We start from the raw sequence: 17790 nt of genomic DNA, 5'->3' as shown, positions 1-17790 counted from the left end.
TACTTTATACTTTTACCAGCAACATTTTTCTCTTTTTCCTTTTATTTTTCCCCCAGCTTAAGGAACAATTATATGAAATCTGAAAGCTAAGTCACTATTGCTAAATTTGTAGGTTTAGTTGCTATTTGCATTTTCTCTGACAGGCCAACTAATCCACTTGAATTTCTTTTATTTGTTATGGGTGTTATAGCTAGTGTTTTTTTAACCAATATTACCGAAAAATACTGTTTATACAGAAAATACAGAAAATTTCCTAATATTAAGCATTAATATTAAGAAAATAGAATCCATACCGTTAAAGTATTTAATTTTATAAGCACCCAAAAATAAAATGAAGAAAAAAGCAAAACATATACAGGGCAATATGCTGTCAAATGCCATAATAATTTTCTATGTGTGCCATAGTAGAAAACAATTTTTATTTGGCATCATGGATACAAGTCATCTCTTTGACAATGCTGCTGGTTTTGGATAGAACTTTACAAATTCCTAAACATCTTACTAAGTAAAAACCTTCAATGGCACTAGGCTCTTGGATTAAGCTATTTGTCAACTGTGGTTCAACAGGAATGTTAAATATACAGTATTTTGAAAAACGGCTATTTACAAAATACTATTTTATGATGTCCAACCTCAGCCATTTCTTTCAGATAAGAAAAAACCCTATTCAATATGTTTCTACATATATCCTGATATATTAGTTAAATATCATAGAAACTGCTTCTTTAAAGGCTAGGATAAAAAACAAGGCACACCCAGGTATGTCTACTTCACAGGTTTGTGATGCTTTTTATTACAGCATCTTATGTTATGTTGTTTTACAATAACCCTCCAAGGGAGTAAAACACCCAGTTTCATTAAGATGAATGCACCCATTTGAAGTCTTCATAATGTAAGATAGATTTTTTCATTTGTTACAGAAGACCGAAATTTAGGAACACATCTGTTAATCTGTGACATATCTGTGAGAGAAAATTTTAAGCTATATTGTATAGATATAGTCAGCTCGTGTCTTCTTTTTTTTCATGTAATAATAAAACCAAACTTCCCAAACATTATACAGACTGCTTTTCAAAAACTCTTTCCCAGCTACTGCAAAATCTGATACAATCTTAAGACTTTTTTCAGATCTGCTATGAAGATATCAATTCCCTCATCACTCAGATCACTGACATCTGGCAAGAAGAGGTCTGATTTATCAGAGGTAATTGAATTATGTGACAGAAAGTGCACACCAATTTTATTACAATAGTTTACCATTATCTTGTTAACCAGAATTTGAGCGGTTTCCGTGTATCTGGGCTTTGGATCGTTTTTCCAAATACGTCTTGGTAACAGTGAAGACCAAACTATAACAGTATCTGGAAATGCTCTTTTAAGAATGCCTAAATCATTTTTCATTGAGATAATGACTGAAGTATTATTTTCAGGAAACAGATCATCTTCACCAAGATGAATTATTATTACTGAGGGAGGAGATCGGAGATGATAAATTTCATGCAAAAGAGGTATAAGCTGTGTCCACATCATGCTCTGTATCCCATGCCAATACACATTTGCCCGTGAAGTTGAGATGCCCAACTGCAATCCATGTGGGTGACTTTGCGCTCTTTTTTTCGATGCCAAAATCACAGAATTTCCACATATCCATACTTCCTTTGGTGCAGGTTGCAGATTTTCAACACCTAAAAGCAAAATATCACATTAACTCCTTTGATTCAAGTTCTACGTAAGTTTACTATTCCGACATAAGAATAGCAATAATCCCTCTTAAAAGTAAAATATTATAAAAATATTACTCTGATGGACAAATTATATCAACACTCAAAAACAAAATCAAGAAATGCAACTTAATTATATCTTCAAGAATGTACCATAGTTAAATTTCAGAATATTGTTAAAACAATGGATTATCCAAATGGAATGAACAGAACAGGGGATGACAAGAAATCAGCTCAACTATGAGGTTGAAGATGAACTGGCACAAAAACAAAAAAATCATTCTTAAACTATATGTGCTGATTAACAGAAGCAGATGAAAGGAATTTTCTCTTCATATTTCTGGTCCACCACTATACTAAGAAAAGCAAGAGTTTGGCTTACACCAGTGGTGACATTATTCGGTGGGTGGCATTTCCTCCTTTTGAGAGCAGTAATAAGAACTTCATGTTAATATGTGCCATTGTGTATATGGGTAAATGACAATAAAGGCTATCTTATCTTATTGTTTTTGCACTGACTGATTGCCACCCACAGTTATGTATTTAAGATAGGTAGTCAGTCATTTTGAAACCACAATGTGTGTAAATGTAGCAAAAACAGTTTAATCTGAACTAGAGAGAACATACAGCTGTATTTGTGGCATCTCTCTGGGGCTCAAGAATCAGAAATACCCAGGTGTTGTCACCCGGGTGTAAACTATTGTAAGAATCATAGAATCTCCATAAACATGTAAGAATCACACTGTCTTTCCAATTCTGAATGGGGAAAAATGTGAAAAGTTAAGATGAAGGGGCAGGATTAAAGCTTGGAAAATGGGGGAAAGACAAAATAGCAAAGATCCATTCTGGCATTAGTATCTGGGAAAATTCTATAGCAGATCAAAAAATATCTAGACTCTTCTTAAAAACATCCAGTGTTGGGAGCGCCCACGATTTCTGGAGACAAGCTGTTCCACTGGTTATCATAATTCAGTTACACACCTTACCTTGCCTTTTCAACAGCTATAGGGAAGAGACAAAGATTATCAAAGGATTAGTATCAGCCACCTCACATTAGGTACCTATGGGCCGAGTGTTCGTCTACCCCAGGTAATTTGCGCTAACTCTTCCGGCAGAAGTATAAAGCTAACCAAGGATTTGCACATCTGACGGCAGGGTAGAGATAGAAGTTTCTGTTCAAGAGAAACGCACACATTCCCAGATTTCCTTGGAAAGGCGGTGTCGGCATTCTAGCGCAGGGGGTCTCCAACCTTGGCCACTTTTAAGCCTGGCGGACTTCAACCTCCAGAATTCCCCAGCCAGCAAAGCTGGCTGGGGAATTCTGGGAGTTGGAGTCCTCCAGGCTTAAAGTGGCCAAGGTTGGAGACCCCTGTTCTAGCGGGTTGCCTGCCTTACTTGACTCACCTTCTGTGGAGGGCACCACCGTGATCACAGCGGTGCGTTTCTCATTGACCGCCTTCTTCCTTTGGTCGACCCCGGCCACTAGCGGGATAGGTTTCAAGTTTTCCCTAGAAGCTACTCCGTTGTAACCACCAGAGTTCGAGGCGGGAACAGGGGCCACCGTGGCCGCCGGGCCGAGCAAGCCGCGTCTACCGGCTGTTATAACTGCGTCTAGGGCTTTCATGAGAGAGGCGCTGGGCGGGTTGCCCGTGGGGTCGGAGGGCGAGGCTTCTTGAGTTTCCGTGGTCTGAGAGAGATCCGGGCTACCGTCGTTGGGCTTAATGGGCACCATGGCAGAAAAACTCAAGGTTGTTTTTTTGGGACGGTTTCACTTTTAGGGCAGAAACCCGGGACTGCCTCTTCACGGAAGACCGTCCTTAAAGAGGCCGGGTGAGCGGAAAACGCTCCGCCAACTAGAAGGAGCCGAGGACTTTTGTTGCGGAGCCACGATAGGCAGAAGAGGCAGAGCGCCGGGGAAGAGTATAGGATCTTCTGGGCTGACGCGGCACCGAGTCCTGTCCTTGCCCGTCCACGCTCGCTGGGGCGGGCGCAGCCAAGCGCAGCGGTCCGTTACCCTGGAAACCACTTCCCGGTCACATTTCTTCTTCTAATCCCGATCCAGGTTTATTTCGAGAGTCTGGGAACAAGCCTCAAAAGAGAAACCGCGCGATCGGGCGGAAAAAAAAATCTCTTCCCGGCCGCCGTAGTTTAATAGATATTGCCCAGTGATTCAAATATGCGCAGGCGTGTTAGCGTCGCTAGATTCTGTAGATGTGTAAAATGTAGAAGCGCACAGCGCGCTCACTTCCAAGTTCCTTGAAATCTTTTTTTTTTGTCTCCTGGGAAGAATCGGGCACTGTAATAGAAAAAAAAACTCGGGCTAATAATTTTTATTTTATTTATTTTTATTTTATTTATTTTGTCACACAGAATATATAAGCATAAGCATGAAATAACTATACACTATATAAGCATATATATAAGTATGAGTATGTAATAACTATATTAATTGGATATATCGAAAGGAAACAATGGGACAGGAATGGTAGGCACGCTTGTGCTCTTATGCACGCCCCTTAATTAATTAATTAATTAATTAATAATCCAGGATTTTATTTTGTTCTTATTACAAACCAAATGGTCCCGCTTACATTATGTGAAAAAATTATTTATCACAGCAAGATTAGCTATTGTGCTTTGAATTTTTAATCCCGGAAGATATATAAACAAGAAAAAAAAAACACGATAGTTGAACGTTGCCAAAAGCCACAAGCGCAACAGCAGCAAAACCCACCTTCCTCAAAGAACATTATTTCTTGCGGGGTTTAAATATGTTTAAGTATTTCTAACATTTTAAAGAAATCCAAACATCCCAAATAAAATCCTTATTGAGAAATGCCGTTAACTCTTGCATCTTAGCTAGTTTATGGTTCGTTTTTCCCGTGTTTGAAGAGCGGATCCCACTTTCTCTAGAAAAGAGGAAAACAGAGTAAAGGACCATCTTAAGCAGGAAGTCATAGTGGGTGAGTTATTCTTAATTTTCTTAGATCTACATTCCTTTCTATGAGCTCCTCAAATAGGCGCTGTGCTCCGTTTCCGGTCTGCAGCTGATGAGTGGGTGCTCTTCTGAGTGTTACAAGAAGGCGCATGCGTAAAAGGAAGGATTGTTTAAAAGAGCGAGTACTGTCTTCTCTGTATTGCATACCTTGCGCGGGATCTTACTAGAGTTTAGGTTAGCCGGATTTTTTTTTGGGTGATACTGCCCCAGCATATCTGCCTGGTTCACAAACGCACTAAACTACAAAGACTGTTTGCATGGGCATTTTATCGTGGATTAACTAATCTCGATCTGATTTTGATTGAACGGGGGAAAATTGTTCTCATTACGTAACAATTAAATGTAACTGGCTAATTTATGGCTCTGTATTGGCGCAAGCTTCAAGTAGTTGTGACTTCAGCTTTCCTTGAAATTAATTGGGACCGTATGGTTGACATTAATGCTTATGCCATCTCAAAGGCTAGTTGCCTTTGTAATGTATTTGCAATGCATATGCCTTTGGATATGCACCAAGACAAATTCCTTGTGTGTCCAATCACACTTGGCCAATAAAAAAATTCTATTCTAAAAGTGCAAAACTTGATTTGACTGTTGTCTGCAAAAGGGATTTGTCAAGTGGAAAAAAAATCTTTAGCAAATGTGCACTACTGCAACTAAAAAGTGATAGTAAATTCCAAACTGGATGTAGCATATAACAATAAACTGCAAACTAGCCGGCCTACATTTAGCCTATTCTGTTGGGCAACCCATTCTTTTATTATCGATTAATCTTGTATGTTGTGTGAACAACTTTACATAAATTTATCTTTGTGGAAAAAAAGCAAAACCGAAGATGTGTTGTGATGGAAGCCGTGCTGAAATTGATACATGTAAAACAGGAGTAGACTGTGCATCACAACATTGTAAATCTTGCCTTTTTTGATCCTTCCCCTCACTCCCAATTTTCTTTCTGTACTGTAAAACTCATTTACCGATTAATCATAATTTTGTCTTTGTTCACTGCAGTACTAATTTATGAGACTAAGATTTAGCATATACTGAAAAAGCACACACACGGACATACATATTTCAGAGGTATTTAAACATATTAGCCATATTGAGAATAATTGTCATAGATAAAATAACTGATCAGAGCAAATAGTGATAGTGTTGTTTTTTCTCATCTTTTCTCCTGCAGTGTTCCTCTTCTTTCTTTTCTAGTGCAGTCAGTGGCTAGGCAAGTGATTAGGCTTAGCAATGTGTCATTTCTTCATGGACATGTTCATTTATTGTCAGGTGGAGTGTATGTCTTGTAGATGATAATTAAGTGGGGTGGTTTATAACCCAGGAAAAAAAAATCAGGAAAAAAAATCAAGGTTGTTTTGATATATTTAGCAAATGGGCTAAAATAACATCAAGAAATTTAACAAATACAAAATGGTGTACTTCACATGCAGAAAGCAAGTGCACAGGGTCAGAATAGGAAATATCTGGCTTGTTAATATCACTTGTGAAAAAGATCCTGAATTAATATTTGATTGCAAACAAAATAGCAATCAATACTGTGAAAGGCCTGCAACGATGGTAAAATGCAGTTTCGGACATCAGCAAAAGCATAGTTTCACTTTATTCACTTTATCATACCCACCTCAATTTAATGTCCAGTTCTGAGCATCACACTTTAAGAAAAAAAATCAGACAAACACCAAATGATTCATAAAATATTGAACATGTTTTGTAATGAACATGATTAGGGGAATAGAAAAATGTTAGGAAAATTTGAACAGTTTAACAAAAAATACTGTACTCCATTAGATCTGTCCAAGCAGAACTCAGATAGCTATTTGTTGTGGTATTTTACTTTAGATTCTTGCATAGAGCAGACAATTCGATTTGAGGCCACACAGCCTCTTCTGACTCTGTAGTTCTTTGATTTCATAATATGATTTACGTTATTTGAGTCCCACCATTGTGATTTTATAAGCCATGTCTGGTAGGTGAATTCAGGTGGTTATGGCTTCATATTGTAGGAAGTTAGTACCCACCCCTCTCCTAGAAGAATGAAATATTTTAGGAAATATTAAAAAGGCAAAATATTATATTTCCCTGGATGAGAAATGGAGAAACATGTTTTAAAGACAAAGCAGCTCCCTGCCTCCCCCCACTTTTGTCAATGGGCCAGAGGCAGAAACTCATTCCCCCCACCCACCCCTTGCCAATGGGCCATTATCTGCAACACAATAGGACCCATCTAGCAACAGAAACTCACTAGCAACAAACACATGGCAAGGCTCAAGCAACTTGAGAGACAACCTACAAAGTTAACTAAGACCCCTGCCCCCTGGGAATTTGACAACCAATCAGGATACATTTCTTATACAGGAACAGGAAACACTAAGGTGTACCCAACAGAGGGTATAAACTCAGGCACTCTCAGCATTTTCTTTTCTTTTCTTTCTTCTCTTTGGTTCTTCACCCAATACCTTGAAGCATGTGTGATCGCCTTTTCTGTTCAGGAACTCAAGCCATGTGATTCCTGTCCACCATTAAGCCATCTTTCCAAGCAGTATCCATATTTCCAGTGTCTTTTTCCCCACTTGGAACTGAACCCAGAAGGATATTTCTTCCAACAATGTGATATGTAAACTCAGTCAGTTTACGGTAGATGGTACTTACAATGCCGACTTTAGGACTGGCGTAGTTTAGAGCTTTAGGGATTTGTACATGGAACAAAATAATTCCCAATCCTGTGGATCAAATGCCCTTTTCTCACATGACCCATTTGCAAGGCTACTATCCCCGGTAGTTCTAAATTATCCTCCTTGAGAGTGGAGGAACCTCCTTTAAAACATTTTTTCTAGCTACCGGGCACATACTGTAAAGTACTAGTACTTACTGGTAACTACAGAGGCATAGTCCTTAGATGTGCCATGAAATATTGTGCTCTGATAGTGCATCCTTGATGCTATCAGGAAACTAAGCCTGAACTGACAAGAAGAAAAGGCCAAAATGCTGATTTACTCCAAAGTGGTAGATTTAGGGCAATTTCTGTGTCTGTGCAGTTTTCAGCTTCTCTTACCCCAAACAGTGCAAACACAAATACCAAGCTTTCAAGTAGCTGGATAGTTGGGTACTTATACATTTTGCCACTAATCCTGAAGTATGTGGAACGTGAATTATTTATTTAAGAAAAGGAGATATTCCAGAAATAATTTAAATAACTAAACATTCTTTCAGTAGCATACCCATTCTCCATCATAGTATAAATTGTTGGAGAAATACTCCTAGAGAAACCCGCAAAACCCCTCTGTCTTCTCTGCCATCTGGATGATGAGGTTTGAGTCTGTTTTTCTACTGCCAGGACACAGCTCAAAATCTCCCAAACTTTATTAAGAATCTGCACAGTTTTAGATACACAAGAACTTGTTAGGTAAGGTTCCAAGGTGAAAGTCCCTGAATATACATACAAGCAAACTTATATAGTAAATTTCATACAAAGCATTTCAAATGGTGCCATATCTACATTTGGCTGGCTAATCTGGCTAATCTACATTTGATCATTTACACATTTCTAAGAATAGAATAGAATAGAATAGAATAGAATTTTATTGGCCAAGTGTGATTGGACACACAAGGAATTTGTCTTGGTGCATATGCTCTCAGTGTACATAAAAGAAAGTAAAGTAAAAGGAAGTAAAAAATCCTCAAAAGTTTACTTTTGACAATCTAATCATAATTATGGCATTTCAAGAGCAATCTTCTAGTGGGGTTATTCCATTATCTATCCATTTTGTGGTACAACTTGCATCTCCACTGCAACCTTGAAACTGCATAGCCAGAGTACCTGTTTGCTTTTCTATTCTGGGGTGTTTCACTGAGCAGTGTTTCAGCTAACTTCGCATCCTAATACTAAAGTCATTTTGGCCTCTTTATTAGAACTAAATTCCACATGAATCCCACCCACAATTTCTCTGGGTCCAGCCATCTATTACAAAAACCAGTGTCTAAATTATCTCTTTAAAAAGAAATTAAAAATGAATTTGCTCTAGGTATTTGTAGGTATTTGCTGTTCTACCTCAGCAGATGGCAGCACCAAATGAATTTTGCTGACCATGGATGTTAAGTAGATTTGTGGGGCAGGGAATGCCTTCCATGTCAGGGTTGTCTCCTGGTGACTTCCTGGAGTACCTCTGCAGTTTTCCTGGCAAGTTTTTCAGAAGTGGTTTGCCTTGCTCTTTCCTAGGATTGAGAAACAGTGACTAGCTCAAGGTCTCCCGGCTGATTTTACACCTAAAGTGGGAGTAGAATTTATGATGCTTTTAACCACTATACCAAACTGGCTCTCAAGTAGATTTACTTTAATTACCCCAAATGAGAAGGAGCCTGGTAGCACCTTCTCAGAGTAACAGATTTTATGAAAGGACCTGAGCTTTTGTGAATTACAGCCTACTTTAACTCAAGTCAGTAATAGAACCAGTCAAGGGCTTTTTGTGGCTGAGAAGCTGAAAAAAAACAACACCTCCCACACTAAGCCAAGGCCACTTCTGTAATGTTGCTTTAAAACACTGTGGATGCAGTAATCATAAATCTAACAACCCACACATATATTATCTATAGTCCCTATTAAAACATTTCATCAAAAATGTATACAAAATTATGTAACTTCTACAGTTTGACACTTCTTATCTTAAATATTTATAGAGTTAATCTAGAACATAAATTTCTTTGAAAACGAAGTTTAGTATAAAGTGACAGAGGCTGTTTACTTGTTTTTAGATTTACAGTAGTGTTTCTGATGTATTAGTTTCAGACTCATTGGTTACTTATATTTTATTGAGAAAATTCTTTTTAAAAATGTCTCCATCATGTTACAGATAAGTTCAAAGACAGCTTGTCAAATATCATTCACTGCATACCTGTAGCAACTGGACATTTGCATTCAATAACAGTATAAGATCATTGTAAGAAATTACAACAGCATTTGGTATATTTTAGCTCCTTAAATATTGATTTGTACACCTCCTTAGATATTGATTTGACACAACTAAATGACTTACTCTTTCTAAAAAATCATTTTTAAACAATAAAATACAATAAAAACCCTACTTATTGCATTTTCATATGCAATATATTCTAAATATTCTAATCATGTTGAAAACTACAGGTTTTACACCTTTAGTATACTGAAACGGAAAAAAACTTACAGTCTACATGTCATAAAGTTTAAGCTGTTCATTGATATCAGATTCAGACATATCTCCAAAAGTGTCTGATTTTTCCTTTAGAAGGGTGAAGATGGCAGCCAGCTGCTCTCTTTGAACCCTGCCAAGAAGAAAACAACAAAAAGGAAAAAAAATGGAGATACTTCTGTTTTGATAAAAACAGTGGAATTTGACAAGATAGTTTGCAATATGGGATGTTTCCTGTCTGAAATTTTAAAAAATGCATGATGGAGATGTGTGAATAAAGGGTTTTTTTAACCCTAAGAATAAAAGACTACACATTTGATCCGAAATGCTGGGAATCTTGGTTTTGAATCTCCCGTCAAGATGCTTTTTTATGCGGGATGACCCCACATACTTTACAGACACATTTTCACTTTTAGCAAGCTACCCCTTGCATGAATTCCCTGATACCATGAATTCCAATGTATATTTTGGGTTGTGAAAAATTAGACCAGTGGTGGGATTCAGCCAGTTTGCACCACTTCGGGAGAACCGGTTGTTCACTTTCTAAGCAATTTGGCAAGCTGGTTGTTGGAAGAAATCATTAGGGCAGAGAACTGGTTGTCAAATTACTTGAATCCCACCACTGACTAAGACTATTCACCTACAAATTAAATAATTTAAATGGGTGAGCAATCGCTTATTGTTCACCCATTTAAATTACAGCACTTGTTGTAAGGATGATTTTTAAGAACAAGCAACAGCTAAGAAATCCAGTTTACTTTTCAAATGTACTATTATTGTACTGCCACATTATCACTATTTTCTGATACTATTAATAAGGAGATCCACCAACTAATCACTTGAAATGTGGACACAACTGGAGGCAAATGAGGATGCTTGTACAGTCCTGTCATTCAGTGGCCTGGAATATAACATTAGATGGATCTCAGTCTGGATTGATTATCTTACCTACCCTCTTAAGAGATTGGAGCCTCAATCCATCTTCTTCTAACAGGTAACCCTCAACTTATCATCACAGCTGGGATCAGAATTTCCATCCCTAAGCTGTGCAGTCGTAAAGCATAATGTTGCATGATTGCATCTCTTTACCACAGTAATCCCAGCAATCCTGGCTGCAGTCATAACTCCAGATGTATGGGGGAGGCCTGGCACAGGCAAGCCATGCATGAGTTTCAGGGAGGTTTGGGAAAGAGGATATGGGATGTGTGAACACATGTATGCAAGCACAGGGAGGCTAGGGAACGGAATGTGCTGCGGCTCAGGGCCTCCTTGATACATGGAGACTCTGGGACTGCAAGAAGCCCCTGAGCCACAGTGCAAAGCCGCAGCCACCCCTAGAAGCCTCAGCTGCCCCAACTGAATAGTGCTACGCAAAACCATTATGCTATGGAAAGTTCCAAAAGCACGGCTCAAAGCCACAGAATTCCAGGAAGTATTAACAGAATAGGGGGATGCGGTGGCTCAGTGGCTAAGGCGCTGAGCTTGTCGATCAGAAAGGTTGGCAGTTCGGCAGTTCGAATCCCTAGTGCCGCATAAGGAGTGAGCTCCCGTTACTTGCCCCAGGTTCTGCCAACCTAGCAGTTCGAAAGCACATAAAAATGCAAGTAGAAAAATAGGAACCACCTTTGGTGGGAAGGTAACAGTATTCCGTGTGCCTTTGGCATTGAGTCATGCCGGCCACATGACCATGGAGACGTCTTCGGACAGCGCTGGCTCTTCGGCTTTGAAATGGAGGTGACCACCACCCCCTAGAGTCGGGAACGACTAGCACATAGGTGCGAGGGGAATCTTTAGCTTATCAACAGAATGGGACAAAGCCACTGTGCCCCAGATTAGTGCCCAAGCCTCAGCCACAGTTGCCTTTGCCCCTCTGCATTCTGAGCCGACTCCACCCTTCATTTTGCTGCACCACACAAAGCATCAATAGTATGGTACAAAACCAAAGCATCCTAGAAATTGCCCCAGCTGCACAGCTGCCACCCATGAAAAGAGCCAGATGGGTAGGAGGCAGATGAAGCAGCCCTGAGGTTGTAAGGGTGGGCAGGCTGCCAAGTCCCCTAATTTGGATCATGTGACTGTGAAGTGCTGCAACGGCCATAACTTTGGAGACTGGTTGTGTCAGTCAGTTTTTCAATGCTTCTGTAGCTTCAAATAGGTGCTGAATGAATGGTTTCTAAGATGAGGACTACCTGTAGCATTTTAACATTAAATGAAACATGTTTACCTAAGGCTTAGAAAGTATTTCCCTTATCTTAGTTTAACAGGGGGATTCTCAACTTCCTCCATTTTTCCAAAGTTTGCTTACTTCTGCGCTATCTGCTGAGTATAAGTGTGGCGTGGTATTCAGGTTTGCTGCTAATCTTGAATGGGCTGTGGTCCCGAGCCCTTTTTTTGCATTCATTAATGCTTGTAGATCTGTCTCTTATTCTGCCTCTGCCGTCATCTGCCAGAACTCCATATAACTAAGAGGGAATTTTTAAAGTTTCTAAAGTCTCTCTCTGATGTTTGGGCTAATTTTTAGATGGCCACTGCTTCCTTTGAAACTCTCAAAAGGCAGAAGTGTCAAGTTTCAGATGCTCCTAGGATTTTTAAAATCTAAATGCCTATGTGCCTATAGCACCACACTTGTCAGTCCACCAAGGGGAAAAAAAACCCAACAAAATCATGCCAAGTCATAAGCAGTCTGTTATTAACACAGCTGCAATTACTGCAAGTTCAAGTCCCACCAGGCCCAAGGTTGACTCAGCCTTCCATCCTTTATAAGGTAGGTAAAATGAGGACCCACATTGTTGGGGGCAATAAAAGTTGACTTTGTATATAATATACAAATGGATGAAGACTATTGCTTAACACAATGTAAGCCGCCCTGAGTCTTCGGAGAAGGGCGGGATATAAATTCAAATTAAAAAAAATGTGGCATGTTTGTTTTTAAACAGTGTAAAACTTGCTGTGTCATGTTGCCATCATGTAACATTTTGGATGCTTTTCCCATTTGCGGCACTGGAATGGGCATGGCCTGCGGCCCTGCGCATGATGCATCTGGCCCATGGGCCATCAGTTTGATATCCCTGGAAGCAGTGGTGGGATTAAGCCAGCTTGCACCTATTCAGGAGAACCGGTTGTTAACTTTCTAAGCAGTTCGGAGAACCGGTTACTGGAAGAAATCTTATTTTGGTTTTTTTTCACTTTACAGGGCTACTCTTGTTAGAAAGGCAGGAAGGAAACATTCTGGTGTTGTTTCTAGCCTAATCTTTATTGCCCTGCTTACAGAAACTGCCTCTCTGCTTAACCCTGATTACATTGTAACAGCTAAGGCGAAGCGCCCATTGAAGTGAGTGACATTGAGTTGGCCACGCCCACACAGTCACGTGACCACCGAGCCACGTCTATCCAGCTGGTCATTAGGGCAGAGAACCGGTTGTTAAATTATTTGAATCCCGCCACTGCCTGGAAGGGTCAATCTAGTTGCCCAGACATGTAGACAATCGATGTCTTTAGCAATTACAGTGGTACAAAGTATAGCCCTGTAGATGCATACGGGCCACAGATTTACGAACTGACATTGGGGGGGAAATCTTCCTTTTATTGCACTTCTAAAAAGACATGCTTGGCTCAGAAACATTACCAGCTGTGAAAAATGCTTAGCAAAGTTTACCTGTATGCAGACAGTCAAATGATCTTGTTTTACATCCCTACAGTTGTATGCAAAAATTTAGCACTCTTGACCGAACTGTGTTTCAGTGAATCCCTGAGTGAACAGAAGCTAACAGAACCTTTACCTGGTACAAAATTAAAAATTTCTCTGCAAATTTGAATGCATGCTTACTACTTATGTGTAGTTGTTAATAGATCCGAAACAAAACAATGGTGAATATTGCAGGTGTAAAACATGTGGACACCTTTCCAATCAGTATTTGTAACACATCCTTTGGAAGGAATAACCACTTCCAACTGTTACTTGTAACCACCAATGAGTCCTTCTATCCTTGCTTTTGAAATGCTTTTTCACTCTTCTTTGTAGAATATTTCTAGCTCAGAAATAGTTATGGGTTTCTTTGCATGCTATGTATGATTGTGATCACTTTATAGATTTTCAGTAATATTCAAATCTGGGGACGGTGAATGACATCCTCTCTTACAGTAAATTAAGCTATGGTTTTGTTTTCTAAGGACAATCAATCATACCTTTCCCAGTTCCAATTCAGATCTGAATTTATTGGAAGCAAGAGCTGTGTGTGTATACTATGCACAGTGGTGGGATTCAAATAATTTAACAACAGGTTCTCTGCTAGGTAGGCGTGGCTAGGTGGTCATGTGAAGGGGTGGGTGTGGCCAACTCGATGTCACTTACCACGCCTGGCCCCACCTCCCGTCCACTCACCTCAAAGATCTCAACAAGGTACAATCTCTATTTATTTACTACTACTGAACAACACTTAACAGTAACAAGGAAAATCACAAAACTCACTTAAATCTTGTTTAGTGATGGAAATTTTGGCCCAGTTGTGGCCATAAATCAAGGACTACCCTTAATGAGAATGTAGGATAAGGAGCCTACTTTGGGGTGACTTTAAAGAAACATTTCTTGAAAGGATGGGACCGCGGTAGAAATATGAGGGAGCAAGCAGGGAGGTGTCCCTTTAGAAAGGCAGGAGGTGGGTGCAAGGACTGAACACCACGGTAGGATCTGGAGCTTAGCAGGAACAGTTAGAAAGCGGCATCAGTTGCGCTCCTTGCCTTAAAGGGAACTTTTCTTTGAAGCCTGGATGGCCGAGCGCTGCTCCATCTCTCCATTTGTCCTTTATATTCCCTGCTGCCACCCGCCCGCAACCTTTTGCTGGTCCAAGCTAAGAAACTCGAGTTTACTTCATGAACTCTGCTGCCTTTCTGTACTTATTTATTTATTTTTATTTATTTTATTTATTTATTTTGTCACAACAATATATATAAGCATCACACAAAGAGATTATATAGTATATAAACATATATATGAGGAAATATTAGGAGGTATAAGCATATATATATATATATATATATATATATATATATATATATATATATATATATCAGTTGCGCTCCTTGCCCTAAAGGGAACTTTTCTTTGAAGCCTGGATAGCGGCGCTGCTCCATCTCTCCATTTGTCCTTTATATTCCCTGCTGCCACCCGCCCGCAACCTTTTGCTGGTCCAAGCTAAGAAACTCGAGTTTACTTCATGAACTCTGCTGCCTTTCTGTACTTATTTATTTATTTTGTCACAACAATATATATAAGCATCACACAAAGAGATTATATAGTATATAAACATATATATATATATATATATATATATATATATATATATATATATATATATATATATATATATATATATATATATATTTGTTTTCTGAGGTTTTCGCGGGTGTTTGTATGTAGATCTTTGGTTAAACAATAGGACAGGAATGGTAGGCACGTTTGTGCTCTTATGCACGCCCCTTATGGTCCTCTTAGGAATGGGGTGAGGTCAATAGTGGAAAGTTTTTGGTTAAAGCTTTTGGGATTATGAGAAGAGACCACAGAGTCAGGTAAAGTGTTCCAAGCACTGATGATTCTGTTACAGAAGTCATATTTTCTGCAATCTAGATTAAAGCGGTTAACATTAAGTTTAAATCTATTGGTTTCTCTTGTATTATTGCAATTAAAGCTGAAGTAGTCTTTACCCGGAAGGACATTACAATAGATGATTCTATGAGTTAAACTTAGGTCTTGTCAAAGGCGACGGAGTTCCAAGTTTTCTAAGCCTAGGATTTCAAGTCTGGTGGGATAAGGTATTTTGTTGTTTTCAGAGGAGTGAAGAACTCTTCTTGTAAAATATTTCTGGACACGTTCAATTGTATTGATGTCAGAAATGTGGTGAGGGTTCCAGACAGGCGAGCTGTATTCTAGAATTGGCCTAGCAAACTTCTCTCCCTTCATGTCTGTTAAATGCACCAGGTGGGGAGGGGAGAGCTGGGTTTTTGACTCGAGATTGGCCGCAGCATTGGAGGTTTAATTAAAAGTCCTTTTAAAAAAGTACAGCCGCAGAGCCCTTGCCAGGGAGCAAAGCCTGGTTTCAACAAAATGAACCATCCTGAAGGCAAGGTCCAGAGTTTCCACGTGCCTTTGTTGGCCTGGGCACCCTGTCCTTCAGATCCCAATGGGGCCAGCGCCCAACAGCAGCACTCTGGACGGGCGGATGTGCATGCGCACACCTCAGCGGAACAGTGGTCTCAGCCCCAGTGCGTCAGTCTCCCAGAAACAGTGCGTCTCCCTGTTGTGGCCCGAATGTGGAACCTGAGGCAGAGGAGAGGGTGAGAGGGTGGCTGGTATGCGGGTGGAGGCCCCGCTGAAGGTGAGAGGCAGGAACTGGCACGTCCCCCCAAGAGGAGGCGGAGGGCAAGTGGGCGGCATGTGGGCAGAAGGATGGCGAGAGCCAGGCCCAAAAGGCGGCTGAGCCTCACCATGTCAACCCCGAGGTGGCCCTTCAACCGAATGCCTTACCTTCGTGGGCAGCCACAGTGAGCAGAGCGAGCAAGGCACGGAGATCAGCTGGGCCACGTGGCAAAGGCAGTCAAGCAGGTGAAGGGCAGAGGATCGCGTGGTCTGGGCAAGCAAGTGAAGGAGCTGGGCCAAAGGCATGACTCTGGCCAAGGCGAGATAAGGAGTGACTGGGAGGGGCACAGAGGGCAGCTAGTGGTGCGATTTGCCGGTTCTCCAAACTATGCAAAGTCCTAACAACAGATTCGCCTGAACCAGTCTGAACTGGCTGAAGCCCACCTCTGACTATGCATATTACAAACACAATGACCAGTCATGGAAACTATTTAAATGTTTATTGGACTGAAAAATGGCAATATACATTTTGAAACTGCTAGAAATTATAGTCCTTTGTACAAGATCTGCCTTCATATTTAGAAAAACAAAAACCCCACTCAGACAGCAATATTTGTCATTATTGAAGAGAGAGCTTTTCTCATTGCCGCTAGTCATTTTCCTTATATATGTATTGCTGCATACTGAAAGATTATATTGTATATAAGGCATTATTTGCATAGTTAATGGTGTTTTGAACACTGAGTCTATCAATGTGAATTGGAGGCAAAGTGGTTGCTAACAAATATCTCAAAGCAGAATGTCCTTATATGAATGGGATTTAGTTGCAAACTGTACTATATTAGAGAAAATAGATATAGGAATGGAAGCTTATCTTTTAAAAATGAATTATGGTCGAAGCTTCCTGCTGTTTCTTAAATAAGCCTGGGGGACAGGGAATTTAGTCTAGAGGAAAACAGTTCTTAAACCTATGTGTCCCAAAGAATGATTGACTAAAATAATTTCAAGTATTTCCAAATAATTAAGGTTTTGTTTCAAAAAGTAACAGGGAATGGATTATGAAGCTTTCCCTCAAAATATAGGAGAGCAACATTTAAAGAAAATCCAATCTATCAAACAGGAAATGATTATCAGTAAAATATCAAAATGGATGTGATGACAGAATAGTGACACAACATAAAAATGGATTTTAACGATTTAAACTTATTTACGAAATGTAAAATTGGTAACCAAAGGGCCATTTTACATTCCATAGCTCACATTTTCCGATTCCATTCTTGGGAACAGGCTTGAAGTGTCAAGTAAACAAAAGCATTAGCTAATGAAGCACTTTTAATCCTTGCAATTAAAATTAGTCACAAATTGTTATGCTAAGACTGCAACCCTATACTCTTATTTAGGAGTACACCCCATTAAATTCAGTGGGACAAACTTCTAAATATATGCGTATAGGGTAAATCTTTCTCGTTTCTTAGGACATCCTTCTATCCAAGATGAAATACTGTCTCATTTCCAAGACGTCAGAGTCTGTATCGTATAACCAACCTTCCA

At 39.7% G+C, this 17790-nt stretch overlaps 1 protein-coding gene across 1 annotated transcript in view; it reads right to left on the bottom strand.

The window, feature by feature from the left end:
- Positions 1 to 290: 290 nt before the first annotated feature.
- Positions 291 to 17790, bottom strand: part of JMJD6 (jumonji domain containing 6, arginine demethylase and lysine hydroxylase) — a 92477-nt gene continuing 74977 nt past the window's right edge. The window contains 4 exon segments of the mRNA XM_058170524.1: positions 291 to 1685; positions 3126 to 4017; positions 4456 to 4630; positions 9903 to 10020. Of these exon segments, the coding sequence (XP_058026507.1) occupies positions 9906 to 10020 (115 nt within the window). The 3' untranslated portion in view covers positions 291 to 1685; positions 3126 to 4017; positions 4456 to 4630; positions 9903 to 9905.

This window comes from Ahaetulla prasina, chromosome 2 (assembly GCF_028640845.1).
Source record: "Ahaetulla prasina isolate Xishuangbanna chromosome 2, ASM2864084v1, whole genome shotgun sequence".
Taxonomy (NCBI): domain Eukaryota; kingdom Metazoa; phylum Chordata; class Lepidosauria; order Squamata; family Colubridae; genus Ahaetulla; species Ahaetulla prasina.
Note: the sequence above shows the minus strand (reverse complement) of the source record. Positions and strands in the feature narration are given on the sequence as shown.